Here is a 23,039-nt window from a genome sequence, read left to right as displayed (position 1 = left end):
TATAAAGCTCTTTCAGGTGAGCATTGTTGTGATTCTGCGCTATATAAATCTGATTTAACTGGACAGAATCATCATTTTCTGCATGACTTTATGTCTTTATGTGACTCTATTGCAGTTTCTCTGAGCATTGCATGGTCTGACCTTGGACTGATTTGCTGGGACTTCCACACCTGGGTAGATTGTGATGTTATGCTAACACACATGCTGATCAGTTAATCAGTGTATTTGAACCCTCTCAGTTCCTATGAAAGCAGTAAGACTTAGAATCCTGTGAACACCTTTTTCACCAGCCTGTACTTTTGGCACCTACCTCTCTGATTGGCTGTCTGTCTGATGGTGACATCAGCGTAGGTCACATCTACAGGAGGAGACTCATTTCTTCCTGATTAAAGGAAAGGAGGAAACACCATGACACAGCAGGTGTGAGTCTGTTCTCAGGTGACACTCCGTTTCTGCAGTCAGGACAGCCCTAAAACACGTCTGATGGAGCTGTTTGTTATCCAGCTCTGACAAACTTCTTCAGGGAGCTCCAGTGACCTCACCACTTCTTTCAGAACAGCTGTGTGATCACAATCTGAGACAGATCGAGTCTAAGTTATCATCATGGTAGTTCCAGCTATCCAGACACATTGTTATATTATTGTGCTGCACAGCTGAGTTCCCCTGAGTCTGACTGTTCAACAGATGATGTCCTCATCAGCTTCTGGTCTAAAACTACCTCTGACCCTGGATTTACTGACACAATAACTTCTGACTGATCAGGTCAAACGTTCAGGTACCAGCGATTGTTTCTGTTCTTCTATATCATTAAACTGCTGCACTTCATTCAGACTATGATGGATCCCATCATGCTGATGCTCACAGCTGATTATTTTTTTATTTTACCTTCATTTAACCAGGAAAAAAAACACATTGAGATTAAAATCTCTTTTTCAAGTGTGTGTATGACAATTATACACAGAAACAGAAAAGAGCCATACAGGTTAAAAGGATAAATAAGTTTAAAAAAAGCATGTCATTAGAAAATGAAACAAAACATCTACAGCTCATTGTGATCCTTGGCAGGTTATTTAAACGTGCCTTAAACTCACGTATTGAGATCAGGTCCTTAAGTTTGAGGTCTTTTTGAATTTTGTTCCATATAGAAGGAGCGATGAATTGGAACACTTTCTTACCTGTCTCAGTCCTGGACTGAGGAACAGACAACAAACAATCCTGAGACCTCAGAGTGTTTGGACCAGGGGTCTACTCCAGGAAGCAGGTCCAACAAACTGAGTTTAAAAACTCACCCTGAGTTGATCAGCTCTGAGTGTGATCACCCTGATTTAGCACGTGTGTGAGTAAGGAAAGAAAGCCATCATCAATATAGCTCTGATACAAGGATTCACCATGGCAACGGGTAAATAAAGGGTGGAGCCTCCATTTTAATCTGATGGTGGAGGATCACACGTGTCAGTGTGGAGCGTGATGAGTCACTTTAATCAGCCTGACCCACTCTGACATCATCACAGACAGAATAAAGTTTATTATAAATATATCATTTCTTTATAATATCTGCTGTCATCATTTACACAACTTGAATCTCCATCAGATGAAGCTGAATCCTAATTTTACATTTGATTAATAAAATCTAATTATTGAGCCTGACGGACAAACTGCAGGAGACAGAAAGTGAAGATAAAACTGTGGAGAAACATCTCAGACTGAGTTTACTGACCGACCTGTTAGAGACTGAGACAGCAGCAGACGCTGACCTCAGGTCAGTTTATTTAATAAAAACTGTTTTTACTGCAGATTATGACGGTTCAGTTTGTGATGGTTCGGTTTATGGTTATTTGTTTAAATAATTGTACAATAAAAATTGAATCTATTGATGGAACAAAAACCTCACTTTATTCATTTTTTTAATGGAGGATTTCATTATTTCTGCCATTACTGGATAAAAATGAGATTCACAGAAAAACTGCTTTAATGTTTCCAGTTTAACCATTTTAATCTGATCTAAGATCAGCTTCACTGATAGATGACGGCTCTCTGACAGCAGAGATGTTTCACTGAGTTACTGTTAAAGGTCAGAGGTCAGTCATAGTTTCATATTCAGCTGGAAACATTCAGAGCAGATTTCCAAGTCTGTGATGAATGTAAAGTTTTACCAGTAAAGGCAAACATGATAAATGTCTCAGCTTTATAGGTTAAAATATTTCAGTACAGTTTGGGAGGATTTTAATTAAAGAATGCAGATAAAATAAATCCATTATGAACAGATCCAGACTGGATGAGCTGGAAAAATAACTGGAGCCTGAACTGGATCTGGACCTTATCCGGTCTGAATCCCTGATCCTGATCCGTTTGGATCCTCCTGCTGTGCAGGTGGACTCGGACACAGTTTGCTGATCCATTATAGAGCCGATGATCACAGATTTAGGTGATTTTCAGTGAAAATTTGTGGAAATTCATTCTCTGAATTTCAGACTGCAGAACTTTCCAAATGACATCATTTCAGTCACTTTAAATCCATTTTGTTCAGTTTGAAGTCTTCAAATCATTTCAGCCTCATCTTCACTCAAACATTCCCATCATCTCCAGGATCAGACATTTTTCCATCAGTGAGCTTTTCCAACACGACCAATGATCGATCATTGATCAGTGATCAGTGTGTTCTGTGTCAGCAGCTTCATCCAGATCAGTGTGATGTAACAGTGATGCTGCAGTAACTACAGTAAATGTTTCAGAGGAACTGACTGACAGTCTGACAGCTGCAGCTGCCTCATTATAAATGCGTGACATCATCGCTGTCTCCGTCCTTACAGCCTGCTGACGAGTGAACGACTGTAAAAGCTTCATGTTACAAAATAACAAACTAACGTCTAACTGGGATTTCAGAGCTTGTAGAAACATAAACGTCTCCAGATGAATTCGCTCCTCTGACGCTCTGACAGACACTTTATGAAGGAGGAAATGAATGGGAGTGTCAGACAGGTGGTTCAGGTGCAGCAGGAGGGGCGGAGTCAGAGAGACACTCACAGGTTGTTGGATAAAACCTGCCAGGTTAGGGTCACAGAGTCTGTTACCATGGTGACTGACTCAGAGTTGGAGTTAGTTACCATGGTGACTGACTCAGAGTTGGAGTTAGTTACCATGGTAACTGACTCAGAGTTGGAGTTAGCTCTTCCTGGAACTGAAAACCTGAGTTTCCTCATTTTAGGTTAACAAACCAGAGTTGGAGCTAAACCTGCTTCCTGGAATAGCACCCTGAACTCTTCTGTTGCAAATGGGTCTGAAGGTAGGAGGGAAGCAAACCTAGTACACACTTATATATAAGAACGCACCAATGTTTGAACCTGCGAACCTGAAGGGAGGGCCATCCAACACGTTCATGCAGCAAACAATGATGAGTAAGAGCCTTAGAGATAAATGTTAATGCTCCATGATATCGAGAGCATGTAGACTCTTAGAGAACAAATAAAGAACAGATTTTGTTTGTAGACAGGGACCCTCGCAGTGGGTGTAAAACTGATTTGGTTGTCGTCTCCAGCAGAGCTTAAATGTGTTTCTCACCCTCAAATGTTTCTGCTGCTCTGATGAAGAATTAGAAATACTGGACAACAAGCACCAAACTGTGACCCAGCTCTGTGTTCTTGGAGGGCCTGTGACTCAGAACATATTTATAGTACAAAGGTAAAACACTGGCATGGATTCATTAGATACACTAAAGCTATTATAGAAAATATAATCAGCTGATTGTGAGGTGGGACACTGATTTTTCATGAAAGACCTGATGTAAAAATTTCTCTAACACAAAATGAGAAAAAGTTTTAAGATTTGTGGAGACCATTCTGAAATGTGGTTACAGAAAGTAAAACAGAATTGGTCTCTGATGGAAAGCATGTTGGTTCATGCTGAGAATTAATTCATCAATTAATTTTATACACGAGTTTGGATATGGTCCCAAACTCTATACAAGTTTTTTTTTGTGTGGGGGAACTGTGTGTGAAATATGTGATTGCTGTAAGAGGAGCAGTTTCCTGATTGAATAAACACACACTGCTACAAAGAACAGGAGGCAGAGTCTTCAGCTTTTAGGCTCCTCTTCCTGTTTAAAGGGAGTTCCTGTCATGTAACAGCTGTGTGGCAGGAAGAGGACCTCAACGCAGGATACGTCAGAACAGAGGTAAAATGCCAAACTCAGCTTTATTGGCTGGCAGAGCAAACACAAGGCAGGACTGGACAGGACCAGTGGCAGAGAATGCAGAACAAAATAAACCCCACAAGCAAAAGAAACCCAGAACAGAACAGACACAATACGGCAAAACACACAGGGTCAAAAGGACCCTGGACCATGAAAGTTCTTCCTTCCCACTGTCAGCAGCTGCTGCTCACAGGGGGTCATGTGATTGTTGGAGTTTCTCTCTTGTATTGGAGGATCTTTAGCTTACAGGATGAAGCACCTTGAGACGAGAACTTTAGATAAAGAAGTCAAAGTTCTGATCTCCATCCTCTCCTGTTCTTTTCTACCTTCCAGCTCACAGAGCCTGTTTCCAGCTGAACCATGTTCTCTCTGCTTTATCTCAGTGACTCCATGGAAGGAGATAAAGTGTGATGGAACATGGATGGACCATCAGCACCCACTGATCTGGACTGTGGACTGATTAATAATTCATTCATGAATTTAGTTCTGCTCATATCAGCTGACAGACTTCTTACCTTTGAGTTTCCTCCTAAGGAGCAGAACTCCAACCAGAACTCCAACCAGAACTCCAACCAGAACTCCAACCAGAACCAGAAGAACCAGAAGACCCACAGAAACCAGACCTGCTGCAACTGGGATCAAGCAAGAGGGAGGAGGAGGAGGAGGAGGAGGGCAGGAGGCTGGGGGGTGGATGGAGACAGGAGAGCTTACAGGAGGAGAGGGAGGAGGACAGACAGTAGGAGGACCTGCAGAGGAAGAAGATGGTGGAGTCAGTGATCAGTTTGTTACCAGGTCAGCAGTTTAGTTCATGTCTTTAAACAGGAAGTGATGTCAGTGTCCTGACCTCTGACCCTCAGAAAGCTCTGAGGAGATGATCCCAAAAGATCAGTAGAACACGAGTAGAAACCTTCATCAGACTGCTGGACGTTAGTGATGACGACCTCTGATTTAGGTCCAACAGAACTACTTTTGATGTAGAAATGAGCTGAGACTAAGGCACCATTCTTCTGTCTGCAACGCAGAGTGACATCACTTCCTGTCCTCACAGGAAGTGCAGGGATCTCCAGGATCAGATCTTTATCTGACCAACAGAGACACAAACAGAGTGATTCAGAGACAGAGTTCCACCAACAGAGCAGAGACAGCTGGGAACATCTCACTGTCTGTACCTGAAACACTGATGGACACTTCATCGCTCTGCTGTCCAGATCTGGTTTCACACCAGAAGTTTTCATTTGGACCAGAGAGATCCAGAACACAGAAGGAACCATCATCCCTCCATAAGCCTGCAGCTGCTCCACAGTCCTCAGTGTGTCCTCCTCTGCTCCTCTTCACTGTCCATCCATCAACTGTCTGTCCATCATCATCAACACAGCTCAGAGACACTGAAGAAGATCCTCTGAAGAACTGCTGAAGGTTTGGACTGACAGACAGAGAGACTGGAGGACGGTCACACAGAGTAAATGTGTTTGTGTTCTTGTTGGAGTCTCTGATTGTTTCACTTCCATCAACTCACCTGCAGAAACAGTCAGTGCAGACAGCAGCAGCACACACACACCTGCAACAGGAGGGCAGAGGTCATTAAAGGTCAGAGGTCAGTAAAGGTCAGAGGTCAGTAAAGGTCAGAGTGAATGTTCAGTTCAGTGTTTGCAGGTACATCTGTGTGAGTATCAGAGTGTGTTTTTTATTGGTGAAGGAAGAAACCTGAAACACTTTAAAAATGAAAACATTTAATATATTAAAGAATCAGGAGATACAACACATGCACATGTGGGACTCAGAGACAGAGACAGGCCTGTGTGTGATCTGTCTCCCTCCCCTCTGAGCCCGTGTTCCTCTCTGACCATAACATCTTCATGCTGCCACTATCTGCATGTAAACAGAGTCTGTGCTGCAGGTTGGCTTCCATCATTGGTCCATCCAGTGCTGCTTTTTCATGACTCACATTCCTTCCATCAGTCATAAAGCCTTGTACAAAAAGAACATCTTCTCCCCTGATGTTTCAATGTAATCAATACAGAGCAGATTTATCCAGATTAATAACAGAACACGGTGATGTTTTAATTGTACCTACTGTGGCTGAATCTTCAAGATAAGATGCACTGAGACAGAAGTTAATCTGACACTTTCTAATGCTTAATGTATCTATTTATTTATTAAGTTGTCTGCTGTTTGCTTCAGACACTGTTTATTAATTCATTTCCTGGAGTTTACTTTTAAACATGTCATTTTATTCTTTTGATAGAAAATAAACCCAACATGAGTCTCTCCTGTGTTCAGTGCTGAACTCATGGATGTAGATGATGGAGGAACCAGGATCTCTTTGGAGCCTCCAGCTGAGGATCTTGGTGTTTTGACATGAAGCTGATGAGTGAGGGGGGGGGGGGGTCTGACTGAGACACTGAGTGACAGCAGCTGTCAATCACTGTGTAGCCCCTCCCTGAACCCTCCCCTGCTTCCTGCTCCTCTGTGGCTCTGATGGGACCATCATCTCCAACATGAACTTCATGTTTGATTCAGTCTGACCTGAAAGCAGCGACTGAGACCATCTGTTGGAGATTTATTGCTACTTTCAGCATCATCTATACTGTTTCCCTCTGTTAGTTGTGGATATCTGCTACTATACATATATTTCATACACTGTACCATTTAGCCTTAACAGCCCCTTATACTGTCAGTACCATCTCCCCCCTCTGAACTGTCTCTCTTCCATTATACTCTCTCTACTTTCTCTCCCCTCTTTGAACTCTCTCCTTATACTGCTTGTACTTTCTTACCCTGCTTGTACTTTTTCTCTCTCCTCAGGTGTCCTTACTGTCTGTACCTTTTCCCACCATTAGCAGTGATTAGCCTTCACTTCTTATGTAAAAAGGGACTTTCCCTATTGTTAGCAGTCATTTACTCATATGTGGTTAAGTGTGGCTTCATAACGAGCTGCTACTCTGTCATTACTATTTAAATTCTATTCTAGATTTAACAGGGAGCCAATGAAGAGAAGCCAATATGGGAGAAATCTGCTCTCTCTTTCTAGTCCCTGTCAGTACTCTAGCTGCAGCATTTTGGATCAGCTGGAGGTTTCTTCCTGTTAAAGGGAGTTTTTCCTTCCCACTGTCACCAAGTGCTGCTCATAGGGGGTCGTTTTGACTGTTGGGTTTTCTCTGTATTATTGGAGGGTCTTTACCCACAATACAAAGCGCCTTGAGGTGCCTGTTTGACGTGATTTGGTGCTATACAAATAAAACTGAACTGAATCAATTGTCTTGTGGTGTTTGGACCATCTATCCTACAGAGCACAGTGTGTGTGATTTAACTGCTGTGTCTTGTATATAAGTATGGCTACATCTCTACATGGATGGGGTCACTATACTACAATATTTAACACACCTGAGTCAGATATAGAAGTCATTAGCAGGACTCTGGAGAACTTGACTGCATACTGAGGAGGTCATTCAGCCATTTGATTCAGGTGTGTTGGATCAGGGACACATCTAAAACCTGCAGGACACCGGACCTCGAGGCCTGGATGTGAGGATCCCTGATATAGAGCAAATGTTTTTGGAAGAGCTATGAACTGTAATTCAAACCCATCAGCTCTCTGTAGTGTAGACAGTGTGCTGTCTCAGATCCATGGTCCAAAAACTGAAAGGGCATTTCTTTTGTCTCCTAGACTGCATGTGTGAGGGAGCACCACAACTCAGCAGCATCTTTCTCCATGTTAGTCTCTAATATGTGTCTGAGACCTCGTACTGTTAAACCTACTCTCAAGATAACTCTTTAGTTTTGTCCCAACAGCAAAATGTTGATTAATGACAGAGACTGTTTCTGTTGTGTTCAAGGCAGGAACACCATCTCTGTTAATCTGAGTTACTGGATGCGATCTCATTTTTGTCCACAGGGTGGTGAGTTGGGGCTCCATCACAGGGCTGGGCATTATTGACCAAAAGTAATATCTCAATATTTTTTCGCTGAATGGCGATATATGATATATCTCGATATTGTTTCTTCCCAAAGGTATAAACGAGGGTCGCTGTACACGGGGAAAACGCCTGACTGCCAGAACATCGTTTTCAAAACTCCTGCTTTAGCCGTTGAGTGGAAGTTAAACACAGATATAATTCACTCAGATGATTTTAATGGCTGATGTTTGTTTTTTTCTGTGTTTCATTTGTTGCTGAGCAAATCAATAAAACTGATATTAAAAATATTTTTACTCAGGATGGAACACGAAAGCTTTTTCACCGGGAACGGGAACATCGCAGCGGAGATCGTGAAGATCGTAATATTTATTAAACTGTATTCCAAACATGTGTCTGTTGTGAGTGGTGGAAGTCTTGTGGAATAAAAACAACATCATTTTAATATTTGACCTGTTCAGTAAGCAGCAGAGCTGTGTATACATGTATAATGTTTTTATTCAGAGATGACATTTTTAAAACCGAGCAATCTCCTTACAGCAAAGATGCTGTAAGGAGGCGCTATGCTGTAACGCGAGAACGCACGAGAATCTCAGCAGTTTCCAACATGGCGGCCCGTCACTGACTGCAAAACCTTTACTGATTAGTTTCCTCCACCAACTTATTGTTAGACAGTGTCAGAGGTAATTGAGGATTTCTAGACATTTTTTCTCTCTAACTTTAACACTCTGAAGCACAGCAAAGAGGATCTGGACAGCCTCTACAGGTGTATATCGATGAGTGTTTCGAGCAGATCGTCATGGGCAAACCGGATAAGACCCCGACTCCCTCCACTAGTAAAGGAGCTCCGTCTACCAAAAGAAGTCACCCTGAACACTCCTCAGAAGCGACCTCTCCACAAACCAACACTGTGATGGACATTCTGGAGTCCATTAATAGCAAGATGACTAGTTTCAACGCCCGCCTGGCCCTGGTTGAAATCCTCTACAAGGAGTTTCAGGCCTTGCGGGAGTCCATAGAGTTCAGCCAGCAGCAGGTGGAAACACTCACTGCATCCTCAAGGAGTTGGTGAAGTCCCTCACCGAGGGAATGACCCGGCTCACCAGAGAAAATAAAAAATTAAAGTTACCTGGGTCTCCCACGGGAGGAGGCCCTGTGGTAGACCCAGGACACGCTGGAGAGATTATATCTCTCGGCTGGTCTGGGAACGCCTTGGATGTAGCTGGAGGAGGTGGCTGGGGAGAGGGAAGCCTGGGCTTCTCTGCTTAGGCTCCTGCACCCGCGGCCCAGCCAAGGATAAGCAGAAGAGAATGGATGGATGGATGGAAGATACCGTTATCGAGCTCCAGGCCCGCAGCATGAGGGATAACCTCATATTTTCCGACATCCCGGAAAAGGCAGAAGAAGACCCAGAAATAACTTTGAAATCCTTCATTCAGACCCACCTGAAGCTCCCGGAGAACACCACAAAGACCATCGCCTTTCATAGAGTCCACCGCCTGGGAGGTAAGATGCCCCGACGGACGCAGGCCCTAATCGATCGTGGACAAATTCGAACATTACAAATAAAAAGAGCTGATGAAGAGCCGCTGCTGGGAGCTGAGAGGAACCGACTTCAGCGTAAACCAGGGGGGTCTCAAACGGGCCACTTCTGGCCTGCGAATTGATGTCAAATTATAAAGCAATTTGGCCCGTTAATACACACACACATATATATATATATATATATATTAGGGGTGGGACTTTAACGCGTTAATTTTGATTAATTAATTATGGGGAAATTAACGCGTTAAAATTTTTAACGCATTTTAATCGCACTTTGCACCGTGGAACGTTTCTCAGTGCGCGAGTTCCCGGCATACAGATTATATCGACGCACAATGTCCAAATTAGGGGCCGCATCCTGCGAAGGACCCGGCCCACGTCTTTCGGAGCCCACGAACACCACAAAGGCCGGAAGTGAGCGGCTAGCCTTCATATCAGCTGCCGTCACCTCTGCGTAGCTCATGTCGCCTAGCAACCCTGAGTGCGAAGCACAGCTGTGTAAAAACAGCTGGTTAAACAGAGAACGAACTTTTTCTCCTTTTTGTGGTTTAATTTTAAGTCTTTAATTCAAAATAAGCTGTTAAAACAAGCATAACACATTTCAACATCAAGGAATACAGCTGAGAGAATGATTAATTTCCAACTATAACAAGTGAGACATTAATGTTGAATAAAACTATCCAGTTATGATGCTTAACTTTAATTTCAGGAGTTTGCTTATCACAGGAGCACTTCCACCCTTCATTGGTCTGTGTAGTAGACTGGTGGGAAAATAAACAACATTTAGAAGTTTAAGCTTGTGTATATTGATTCATTCATCAACTAAACTTAAATTAATATTTCTCATGTCAAATATTGAAATGCGATTAAAATGCGATTAATTTCGATTAATTAATTACAAAGCTTGTAATTAATTCGATTAATTTTTTTAATGGAGTCCCACCCTTAATATATATATATATATATATATATATATATATATATATATATATATATATATATATATATATATATATATATATATGTATGTATGTGTGTATATATATATAATTGTATAATTATATATATTATAATATATAATTATATTATATTATTATATATAATATAATATATATTATATGTAATTGTATAATTATAATTTATCTGGATTATTTTGGTCAGTATCCCTGTTTATCCCAGCTGACCTGAGTACAGTAATCCATGATATAATTATAACTCGCCACGGTCATGTTGTGTTTCCATTGCAATTGAGGACCACCACAGTGTGGGTGGAGTTGATATAGCAGCGCGGGCAGTAGTGTCTTTATGTTATTTGTAGCTAATGCCAGTTTAATATCATCATCATGCATAAGTCCCCGTACAATATTTTAATGGATGAAGGTTATCATTGATAAGTATGACCCTATACCCCCAAACATGTCATAATCGCCTCAGTGTACTTCAAAAGAGCCACCGTTAGTGGACTTTCAGCAACAATTACTGTAATAACACCACAGTAATACTCTATGCTGGTTGTGAAGTGCAGTTTCTCAGCTTTCAGAAACTTTGAATTTTTCCAATAGGACAAACGGTCGCATTATTACGGTAATTCAAATTTCCTTTGATCAGCCCTCAGGCTCTGTGCTAACCAGCTGCTCGGCTAGTAGGGGCAAGTAGCGGTGCTTCAGCGGTGATCGCCCGGCAGTATAGGGTTACAATATGTATGCTGTGTATGTGTTTCAGATGGCTCTCATGTTTATGGAAGCTCATTTCTGCCACTATAAAAAAAAAAAAATCGCCATCCGTAACTCAAAATTTTGAGTTAGTAACTCAAAATTTCGAGAAAATAACTCGAAATTTCGAGTTAATATCGCCATCCGTAACGCAAAATTTTTAGTTATTAACTCAAATTTTCAAGTTAATAACTCAAAATTTCGAGTTAATAACTCAAAATTTCAAGTTACGGATGTGTGACACCTACAAGTGTAAGCGTCACAATTGTAATTTGCTTAGAAGTTATTTGTGGAAAGGCCAATGGTAATGGTAGTATTATGTTGAATTTGAGGAGATGTAATTGTGTAGTTTCGCCACTAGGGGGAAATAGCGCGGGTGGTATTCGGTGCTGTGGGGCTTCCGGGCTTCAGACGAGGAAGAGCCTGCAGACCGAACGCAACTGATGTCTCCCGTCTCTATTTCTTTCTGTGTGAAACAGGTTAGTAATCTGAGTTATTTCACCTCAGTACATGTTTACAGAGAGGCGATTGTGTTTAGATGCTCGTGATGTTGTGTAATGTTGTAAGTTGTGTGTTCGAACATAGAAAAGAAATATAAACTGTTTTCCGTCGACCAACGGGAGAGCAGCCATCTTATCGGTGGGTAATGGTACGAAATGGTGAGGCTTTACAATGTGTGTTTCATTTTGTTATGGATGTTGCTCCGAGATATACCTCTTAAATGCAAAGTATTGTTGTTGACTGTGTTTTTATATGATGATGTATTCTGTTTCTTTTGAGATTTTGATATAGATGTGTTTTAGTTGGAAAATATGGGTTTTCATATGTTTAGTTAGAAAGAAGTGTCAGCAAAAAAAAAGGTAATAATAAGCAGGTAAATAGTGATGATATTATTACATGATAGGTTTTTGCAGCAGGATAGCTGTAGCATTTCGCTGTAGTAGCAGCGCACAAAAGAGACCCTGAATTATGGGGCAGTTATTTTGTATATTATATACAGTGGAGCAAAAGATGTGAGTTTGTTTCAATATTGTAGTTTGTGTTTAGAGATATGTTAGATGATATTCAGAGAAGGATGATTTAACGGATATGAGAAGGATGAGAAGGATGATTTAACGTTTTGTAAATAAAGAGACGAGGAAGAGCCTGCAGACCGAACGCAACTGATGTCTCCCGTCTCTATTTCTTTCTGTGTGAAACAGACCCCACCAGAGGTCTGTAACATAATTTTGGTGGCCCGTACGGGGATCGGCATGCTACAAAGATGGATGCTGATCCTTTAATCAACGAACCCGCAGCAGACATCGCAGGCGTGCTGGAGTGGTAGACGTGCAACTGAGGCAGCCGTGGGACCAGAGGAAGGAGGGGACCCCTGCTGGAGGAGTGACGTGCTACCGGTTGAGCTGACTACGCTGTGGAGAGTGCTGCCAAGGGACAAGATGGAGGACAAGGAGCGAAAAGAGTTGACATGGAAGATCAAAAAGAGTCTTCATGAGCTGACAGCAGAGGAACTCTTTCAGATTGCAGAGGACATCACACGGCTGTCGGACTTGGACCCTGTGAGCTACAGACTTGGTGATGAGGAAAGTTGTTTTGATTATATTTGTGCATACCTTCATTGTAAAACACTCTTGGGTTTAGAAGATGCAGGAGTTTCACACCTACTGTCTTTAAGTGATGCTATTGTTCAGCTTATAGCGAATCGTACTTGTGAAGGAGGTGCCCCTGTGGTGTCAGAGGAAGAGGGTGCTGTCTTTAGCCCGGCACTCGTGCATCCTCAAGCTACAATGTTCCATGAGTCTGTTGACCCACAAATAAATGAATATGATGAGTTGAAAGCTAGCTATGAAGCACTTGGTAAAAAACTAGCAGAGTTAAACCCAACACCAGCAGTACAGTACACACCTGTTCTGCCTGCTCCACAGATACCGCCACTTAGAAGTGCAAATGCAGCTAGCAGCCATGCAGTGAGAGATGTTAGACACCAGAGACCTGAGCAGGTGGTTTCTTTGAGGGATCTGCCATTTCTGCAACGCAGAGAGTTTAAGGTGCATGGGGGCCAGGTGGGAGACACTACATCTGACATCACCTACCACGGACTATGTAAACAAATGGAAGAGGGATTGAAAGCGAACCATACAGAGGGTGAGATCATCCAGGGCGTGCTTCGTATCATTAAACCTGGACAGTTTAAGGATATGTTAGTCAGTAAAGATGACTTGAGCCTTGGGGAACTTAAAAGTTTATTATGTTCACACCTCAGTGAGAAAAGTGGGAGTGAGTTATTTCAGGAACTACTGAGTACCAAACAACATGACCACGAGACTCCCCAGCAGTTCCTTTATAGGATGATTGGGTTGAAGCAGAAAGTCATGTTTGCTTCCAAACAGGATAACATGGATGTTGTGTATGAGACACGGACAATTCAAAACGTGTTCCTACGCACCATTCATCAAGGTCTCCTTCCGAAATATGGTGACCTGCGCAACGAACTTAAGCCGCTGCTCTCAGATTATAGTGTGTCAGATGAGACACTGATAAGACAGGTAAATAAGGTGTCGAGTGAGGAGAGTGAGAGGCAGCGGAGACTGGGGCATGTTGCTCGGCAAAAGGTAACACATGCCCACACTGCTCAGCTGGAACCGGCTGATGATGCGGGTAAAATGAAGAGTAGGAATAAAGTAGTTGATGAATTGAGTGCAAAGATAGACGCGCTGACTAAAGTGGTGGAGTCTCTCACGTCGAGGCAGACTTGTGAACCAACGTGTCAGTGTGCGCACTCAAAACCAAAACCCAGGCAAAGCACAAAGCAGTATGGCTGTCCCAATTGTATTCAAAAGGGGGCAAGCACATGTAATCATTGTTTTGTCTGTGGGGAGGCGGGTCACAGAGCAATTGGTTGTCTCCAGCAAGGCCAGCCAAAACACTCTGGTTTGTCCCCTGCTGGTGCACCGTCCTCCAGCAGCCGTGGGCAGCCCAACCCCGAACCACCCCACCAGAGCCCGAAGGAGTTTGCTCATGTGAGAAGCAGTCAAGCAACCCCCCAACTCAAAACTAAAGAGACTGAGGGGAGTGAGAGAGTGGCACAGTTGGTGGGCAAGAAGTGTAAAATTAAGTGCTACATCCACAGCTACGCAGTGGACTGTGTGCTAGACACTGGTGCACAAGTGAGTCTTCTAGATAGCCAGTGGGTGAAGACTTACCTCCCTGACCACAAGCTACGACCACTGACTGAGCTCATCGGTGACAAGGCCTTCAGTGTGTTGGGTGTTAATGGCCAGCCATTGCCCTATGATGGATGGCTGGGGGTGATGGTGAGTCTACCAGAGAATAGCAACCCAGACCTGACTATTCAAGTGCCCTTCTTGGTGAGCAGCGTGCCATTGGATTGTCCCCTGATTGGGTTCAATGTGATTGAGCAGCTGGTCCTGGGGCCGGACGTGAGTGCGAACCTCATGCCGACCTTAGTGAGCCTCCTGCGGAGCGCAATGAACCTCCAGAATGACAAAGCCACAGCACTGGTCAATTTCATCCAGACCAAGCTTACCAGAGATAGTAGAAGCAGCCAAAGTGTACTCACAGTAGGACTGCATGATGTAGTTATCCCAGCTGGCCAGGTCACATATGTTAAATGTAAGGTCCCTTCTGCACTTGACATTTCCAATCCCCTCCTGCTCTTTGAACCAACTGAGAGCAACCCACAGTTGCAACAGCTGGATGTAGGCAACAGTCTCCTAACGGTTTATGAAGGAAAAGTCCCGTATATTAGGGTCCCCATTGGGAATCACACCAAGCATGATGTGACGCTCACCAGTCGGGTCGCTCTTGGGACTGTTGAATCGATTGCCGGGATTGTACAAACCGACTTACCAACCACCAGTTTGCCAAAGGCACCCTTGGGAGTTGGTCGCCTTGAGTCCACACGCGTTCCGAAGGGCAATGGGAATAAAGTTGCAGAGGAATGGGATCCGCCTGTTGACATTAGCCATCTAACAGGGGATGAACAGAGAGTTGTGAAGCAAATGCTGAGGGAGGAGTCCGGGGCATTTGCACGGGATGAGAATGACATGGGGTGCATTCCTAGCTTGGAAATGACAATAACCCTGAGGGAAACAACCCCAATTCAGAAATCGTATACGTCCATCCCGAAACCCCTTTACAAGGAGGTTAAGGAGTATATTGAGGACCTCCTGGCAAAGGGATGGATCGTTAAGTCCAGATCTCCTTATTCTGCACCCATCGTGTGTGTGCGGAAAAAGGATGGATCCCTTCGACTTTGTATAGATTACCGCCTCTTGAACCAGCACACGGTGCCCGACCGGCACCCCTTACCGCGAATTCAGGATCTCATCGACACTTTGGGGGGTTATAGTTGGTTCTCTGTGCTAGATCAGGGGAAGGCGTACCACCAGGGCTTCATAGCCGAGGGATCACGCCACCTGACTGCCTTCATCACCCCCTGGGGTCTCTATGAGTGGGTGCGGATCCCCTTTGGGCTGACCAACGCACCCGCGGCATTTCAGCGGAGTATGGAAGAAATGCTGGCTTCCTTACGGGATGAGTGCTGTATTCCATACCTGGATGACATCCTGTGTTATGCGAAGACTTTTGAGGACCACGTGGAAGGACTGAGAAAAGTCCTAAGAGCCTTGCAGGCACATGGAGTTAAACTCCGACCTGCAAAATGCGACCTGTTCAAGAGAGAAGTAAGGTATGTGGGACGTTTGGTCTCAGCTGAGGGGGTGCGAATTGATCCAAAAGACCTCGAGGCCGTGTATGCCTTGAAAGATAGGACACCAGCGACAGTTGGGGATGTAAGAAGGGTTACTGGCTTCTTGAGCTATTATCGTTCTTACATCCAAGATTTTTCAAGGATAGCGAAACCTCTCTATGAGCTCTTGCAAGCCCAGAAAAGAACAGAGGGACAAAAGGGAAAGGGTGCACAATTACCCTCAAAGACTCCAGTTGAGTGGACCGTGAAACATCAGGAGGCTCTGTGTAAGCTGATTGACAGGTTGACAGCTCCTCCTGTCCTCGCTTATCCGGATTTTGAGCTCCCTTTTGTGCTTCACACGGATGCCTCCAATGACGGACTTGGAGCCGTCCTTTATCAGAGACAGGGTGGGAAGCTCAGAGTGATAGGGTATGGTTCAAGAACGCTAACACCCGCGGAAAGAAACTATCGACTCCACTCAGGCAAACTCGAGTTTCTCGCTCTCAAGTGGGCCGTTTGCGAGAAATTCAGGGATTATCTCTATTACGCCCCGCACTTCACCATCCACACAGACAATAATCCCTTAACATATGTCATGAGCACTGCCAAATTGAACGCGGTTGGTTTCCGGTGGGTGGGGGAACTGTCTGACTTTAGATTTGACATCAAATATCGACCTGGAAGAGTCAATGTCGATGCAGATACACTGTCGAGAAACCCTCTTGATATCGAAAGATATATTGGGGAGTGTACGAACGGGCTCCCGAGGGAAGCGGTTGCTGCTACCTGGGAAGGCTGTGGAGCAGGCGAGCGGGGGGATGTAGCCTGGATCGCTGCTCTGACTCTAGCACAGCACAGCCAGGGCGAACCAGGCATCCAAGAGGTGGGTCCGCCCATCGAGTTAGCTGAACTAATCCAAGCTCAAAGATCAGATCCCATAATCGGTGTCATTTTGGGAATGAAAGAGTCAAGTCAAGTACTCACCCCTGAAATGAAGGAGAAGGTGAGAGGTCCCGTTAGAAAAATGATGCATGAGTGGACAAGACTGAGTATAGAGAATGGCATCCTGTACCGCAGAGCGAAAGAGAAGCATCAGCTAGTCTTGCCAACAAGCTTCAGATCGCTTGTCCTCAAACATCTACATGATGATGTGGGGCATGTCGGAGTTGAGAGAGTTCTCAGTTTGGTGAGACCTCGGTTCTATTGGCCATATATGAAGCGAGACATCGAAGCTTATGTCACCCGGCAGTGCCCATGCATCAAGCAAAAGAAGCCGGTGGCACGCATCCGAGCTCCCATGGCCAGCATCGTCACAAGCTCACCCATGGAATTGGTCTCGATTGACTACCTGCATTTAGAACCGAGTAGGGGTGGATACCAGTACATCTTAGTTGTGGTAGACCACTTCACTAGGTATGCTCAGGCTTATCCGACCCGCAACAAGAGTGGCAAAACTGCTGCTGAAAGGATCTTTAATGACTATATTTTGAGGTTTGGCTATCCGTTGCAGCTACATCATGACCAAGGGCGGGAGTTTGAAAATGAACTGTTCCGAGCTCTGCAGCAGCTGGGCAAGGTAGGACACTCCCGCACGACCCCGTACCACCCCCAGGGCAACCCAGCTGAACGTTTCAATCGCACCATCTTGCAGATGCTGCGGACCCTGGGGGACGAACAGAAGGAAAGGTGGAAGGATTACCTTCCACAGATGGTACATGCATATAATTGCACACGCCATGAGGCAACTGGCTACTCACCTTTCTTCCTGCTGTTTGGTCGGCATCCGCGGCTGCCAGTAGACCTCCTATTCCAACTGGAGACTGGAGAAGAGCCACAGACAGCAAGGAACTACGTGAAACAATGGAAGGAAAGGATGACTGAAGCTTACCGGATCGCATCTGGAAACAGTCAAAAGTCAAGTGCTCGTGGGAAGAAGTACTATGACCGACATGTGAGGGGAATTGTGCTACAACCCGGAGATCGGGTACTGGTACGGAACTTGACTGAACGAGGTGGTCCGGGGAAGTTGCGGTCCTATTGGGAAAACACCATCTATGTGGTGAAGCAGCAGATTGGAGAAAGCCCAGTCTATAGGGTGGCTTCAGAGATGGATGGAAAGAAGGAGCGTGTGTTGCATCGCAACGTATTACATCTTGTCAATGAGCTCTCCAGGGACTTGCCAGCCACAAACCAAGGAAGTAAGCCCCCAGGGGTCAAAAGAAAAGAATCTAAACCAACTCGACAAGAGACAAAGGCGCAACGAGACGACGAGTCAAGTTCGGATGAGGATGGGGGTTCCATTTATTATGGACTAGGATACGATCTGAGAGGTGGACATGGAGACAGTGCTGTGGATACCTTTGACTCTACTAATGTACCCTCAAGATGTGTAGTCCCGGCTGAGTCGGATCCAGATGTCAGCGAAGGGATGCCGCTGGAGGCAGAGGGGACGCCACTGGAGGAACGCATGGTAATAGAAGAACAGGGGGGATCAATCGACACGGAAGCGGCCCTCACAGAAGACAGAGGGGGGGTTGAACTGTTGCCTGAAAAGCAAATGCAGTCTGCATATAACCTGACCCCTCCAGCTGAGGTACCAGGGTTGAGAAGGTCAACGAGAGAAAGGCGACCAGCTGCACGGTTCACCTATGAAACACTTGGCCAGCCTTCTCTCCAGTTGCATTCGTCAGTTAGTTTCGCATATGTACATGAATCGCCAAACACATCAGCTTCTAGTATGCCACTGTATCACTCAGTACCTTATTTCCTTTGGACACCACAGTCCATTCCATCATCTCATGGTATACAGAGATATATCCTCCCAGTATACTATAAAGAGTTCATTTACTGATGTTAGCAAGAGGGGAGGTACAAAGTGATCTGAATATTTTGAGTAAATGTTATAAGCCATTTTCATTTTGTTGGGGAGTGTGTGACACCTACAAGTGTAAGCGTCACAATTGTAATTTGCTTAGAAGTTATTTGTGGAAAGGCCAATGGTAATGGTAGTATTATGTTGAATTTGAGGAGATGTAATTGTGTAGTTTCGCCACTAGGGGGAAATAGCGCGGGTGGTATTCGGTGCTGTGGGGCTTCCGGGCTTCAGACGAGGAAGAGCCTGCAGACCGAACGCAACTGATGTCTCCCGTCTCTATTTCTTTCTGTGTGAAACAGGTTAGTAATCTGAGTTATTTCACCTCAGTACATGTTTACAGAGAGGCGATTGTGTTTAGATGCTCGTGATGTTGTGTAATGTTGTAAGTTGTGTGTTCGAACATAGAAAAGAAATATAAACTGTTTTCCGTCGACCGACGGGAGAGCAGCCATCTTATCGGTGGGTAATGGTACGAAATGGTGAGGCTTTACAATGTGTGTTTCATTTTGTTATGGATGTTGCTCCGAGATATACCTCTTAAATGCAAAGGATTGTTGTTGACTGTGTTTTTATATGATGATGTATTCTGTTTCTTTTGAGATTTTGATATAGATGTGTTTTAGTTGGAAAATATGGGTTTTCATATGTTTAGTTAGAAAGAAGTGTCAGCAAAAAAAAAGGTAATAATAAGCAGGTAAATAGTGATGATATTATTACATGATAGGTTTTTGCAGCAGGATAGCTGTAGCATTTCGCTGTAGTAGCAGCGCACAAAAGAGACCCTGAATTATGGGGCAGTTATTTTGTATATTATATACAGTGGAGCAAAAGATGTGAGTTTGTTTCAATATTGTAGTTTGTGTTTAGAGATATGTTAGATGATATTCAGAGAAGGATGATTTAACGGATATGAGAAGGATGAGAAGGATGATTTAACGTTTTGTAAATAAAGAGACGAGGAAGAGCCTGCAGACCGAACGCAACTGATGTCTCCCGTCTCTATTTCTTTCTGTGTGAAACAGACCCCACCAGAGGTCTGTAACAGATGGCAATATTAACTTGAAATTTCCAGTTAGCACAGCCAATCAGGATGCAGGAATGGATGCAGGAACGGATGCAGGAACGTCATTTCCTTGTTACCGGAAGCAGAGGGCACAGGTGCACTCGGGTAGAGACTGTGCTGCATTGTCGCCAGGGTTTTCAGGTAGAGATGTAGTCTAACGAGTGGTAACTATCTAAAAGGTTTGTAATCAGTGCAGATTTTTTCCATCATGCCTCACTTATATGAAATATTTTAACATGTTGAAGCGGTGGCATGACGGCACTATGTGCACAGCTTGGCTTGGCTAGTCGCCGTGCTAACGTAGCTGCTAACGTTTCCTCGTTCCGCTGTGAAAATAAATCAGATGTTCAACGTATGTTCCACATGACTTTTCTCCCAGGTCATTCGCATCCCACCTGTCATGACATTGCGCCCCACAATTTGAGAACCACTGAATATTAGTGTTTAATTGCAGGGAAGGTATATTACCCAGGAAGTTATCTTACAAGCTTCTCAACTACATTAAGTACACTAGACACCGAGACTTGATGATCATATGGTGGATTCACAAGTGATCATTTGTACATACTTGTTTACAGCATGGAAGACCTGACTGACTTCTTGAGACGAAGAGAAGTCTCTGAGGAAATAATACAAACCCTGGAGAATGAGAAGGTACATCATTCTAATTTTTTTTTTTTATATACTACTTTTTTCATAGTTTTTTCATTAAATATATAATTGTATTTTCAAATATACATGTGTGTGTGTGTGTGTGTGTGTGTGTGTGAAAGTGAATTATTTTTCCCTCTGTAGATCGATGCCAGTGTTATAAATCTGATGTCTGATGAGGAGCTGAAGACTTATCTACCATCATATGGTGATCGCCTAGCAGTATTTGGATTTTGCAGACGGCAGGGCAACAGCCGAAAGTCGACACTTTTTGAACGTCTGAAAACCAAATTGTCCAAAAGAAAAACATCTGAAGATGGCAGCAGCACAGCGCAAGAACATTCAGAACCAACCCATAAAAGAAATGCTCTGAAGACAAAGAGAAAAATAGAAATAGGATGGATGCATTATGATGAAGATGCTGATGTTTTCAAGCAGGTTAGAGCTAGACGAGGAGGAGGGACAAGAAAAATGGTAATTTGCAAGGACGCTAAGAAAAGTGACATATTACAGGTTGCAAAAGATCTGTTCTTTCCAAATGGAGGAAATGTTCGGGGGCCCTTAACAGATTTTGAATGTGATCTAAAGGATTATCAAGAGATGACAGTTGATGGTGGATCAACAGTTGGAGAAATGTACCATGTTACAAAACTAAATATCCTTAGGTTTTACCTGACCACAAAAAAAACTTTAGACACTCCAGACAATAACCTTTCACTCTCTTCCATGCAGGCTGTAAGTGATAACTCTTCTTACAGCAGTGACATTGTTTTTGTTGGACCCGTCTCTGACAGTGAGTCAATAAATTTGGACGACACCCTGGTTTTAACTCCACAACCTCGCCCAACCAGTGAGAGAATGAAAAGAGTACTAGTCGTTCACAGAGGGCAGGTAATGCCAGAGCTCATTTCACATTTTTGTGCTAATGATCTCAAAGATGTTGACATTAAAATCCAGCTTGTACTGCCTGATGGAACACCTGAAAAAGCTTATGATCATGGAGGAGTTGTAAGAGACTGTCTGTCAGAATTCTGGAAGGAATTCTATGACCAGTGCACCACTGGAACTGCTTACAAAGTGCCCTTCTTAAGGCATGATTTTGGGCAGCAGGAGTGGGAGAGTGTGGGCAGAATCATTGCATTTGGATGGGCCACAGAGAAATAATCTCCCTGTGAAAATTGCCCCTGCCATTCTGGAACAAGCTGCCTTTGGATATGTGAAGAGTGATATTGTGAAGAATTTTCTCAAGTTCATGCCTGAATCTGAGCGTACAGTGTTAGAGGCGTGGCAGTCAGATTTTAGCAGTGTGGACCAAGAAGAACTTGTAGACATACTTGATAACGAGAGCTGCAGAAGGATGCCAACAGCCTGCAATGCTACCGAAGTCCTAATGGAGCTTGCACACAAAACACTTGTCCAAGAGCCTGCCTATGTCATCGAACAGTGGGCGAAGACACTCAGCACTGCAGGGGAAAGCCTTTGTGATCTGTCTTCAGTATATGAAGCCCTCCAACCAAATGTGAGAAAGGTTCTCAGGTGTTTCACTTTCCCTGAAACAATGACGACCCATCAGAAGGTTATTCAGAAATACCTAACTACATATGTGAAGAATGTTGAGAAGCAACATTTGTGCTTGTTCCTTAGGTTTTGCACAGGTTCAGACTTATATATGGTAAGGGGAACTATGTGAGAGTGCTGTTTGTAGATTACAGCTCAGCATTCAACACCATAGTTCCCTCCAGGCTGGTCTCTAAGCTGCTGGACCTGGGCCTGGGCCCATCCCTGTGCAGGTGGGTTCACAGCTTCCTGACCAGCAGACCACAGGTGGTACGAGTGGGTCACCTCACCTCATCCTCCCTCACCCTCAACACTGGATCCCCCCAAGGCTGTGTGCTCAGCCCTCTGCTGTACTCACTGTACACCCATGACTGCGAGGCCACGTCAGAGTCCAACGTCATCATCAAGTTTGCTGACGACACTGCTGTTGTGGGACCAATCTCTCACAATGAGGAGACAGCCTACAGGAGAGAGGTCTCCCGCCTGGAGAACTGGTGCCAGGAGAACCACCTCCTGCTCAACGTCAGCAAAATGAAGGAACTGATCGTGGACTTCAGCAGGAAGCAGCAGAGGGACTACCATCCACTTGTCATCAGTGGTGCTGAGGTGGAAAGAGTGGACACCTTCAAATACCTGGGAGTGACCATCTCACAGGACCTGTCCTGGACTCATCACATAAACATCACTGTGAAGAAGGCCAGACAGCGTCTCTACCTCCTCAGGCGGCTGAGAGACTTCAAGCTCCCACTCAAGGTGCTCAGGAACTTTTACACCTGCACCATCGAGAGCATCATGCGTGGGAGCATCACCACCTGGATG

The 23,039-nt window shown here is 44.2% G+C and overlaps 1 protein-coding gene and 1 long non-coding RNA gene across 2 annotated transcripts; one reads left to right on the top strand and one right to left on the bottom strand.

Moving 5' to 3' along the window:
- Window positions 1–260: 260 nt before the first annotated feature.
- Window positions 261–14,601, bottom strand: LOC115776934 (uncharacterized). The gene is made up of 7 exons (XM_030724735.1): window positions 14,593–14,601; window positions 14,409–14,478; window positions 5,706–5,747; window positions 5,359–5,628; window positions 5,034–5,270; window positions 4,705–4,935; window positions 261–382 (listed from the first exon to the last, which is right to left on the bottom strand). The coding sequence occupies exons 1-7, from the start codon at window positions 14,599–14,601 to the stop codon at window positions 261–263; spliced, it is 981 nt and encodes a 326-aa protein (XP_030580595.1).
- Window positions 14,602–20,112: 5,511 nt separating this feature from the next.
- On the top strand, window positions 20,113–20,833 carry LOC115777011 (uncharacterized). The gene is made up of 3 exons (XR_004019569.1): window positions 20,113–20,191; window positions 20,591–20,666; window positions 20,786–20,833. It is a non-coding gene; the product is annotated as an uncharacterized LOC115777011 (long non-coding RNA).
- Window positions 20,834–23,039: the final 2,206 nt, after the last annotated feature.

Source organism: Archocentrus centrarchus, unplaced genomic scaffold (genome assembly GCF_007364275.1).
Source record: "Archocentrus centrarchus isolate MPI-CPG fArcCen1 unplaced genomic scaffold, fArcCen1 scaffold_41_ctg1, whole genome shotgun sequence".
NCBI classification, from domain to species: domain Eukaryota; kingdom Metazoa; phylum Chordata; class Actinopteri; order Cichliformes; family Cichlidae; genus Archocentrus; species Archocentrus centrarchus.
The sequence above is the reverse complement of the archived record's forward strand: the minus strand, read 5'-3'. Positions and strand labels throughout refer to the sequence as shown.

Bases quoted from the DNA above. Each gene is read 5' to 3' on its own strand.
- LOC115776934 (XM_030724735.1), bottom strand. The intron at 5,748-14,408 runs GTTGGGGGGTTG...CTCCTGTTGCAG, and splicing joins CTCAGTCTCTTTAGTTTTGA to GTGTGTGTGTGCTGCTGCTG. The intron at 5,629-5,705 runs GTGAGTTGATGG...ACCGTCCTCCAG, and splicing joins TGCACTGACTGTTTCTGCAG to TCTCTCTGTCTGTCAGTCCA.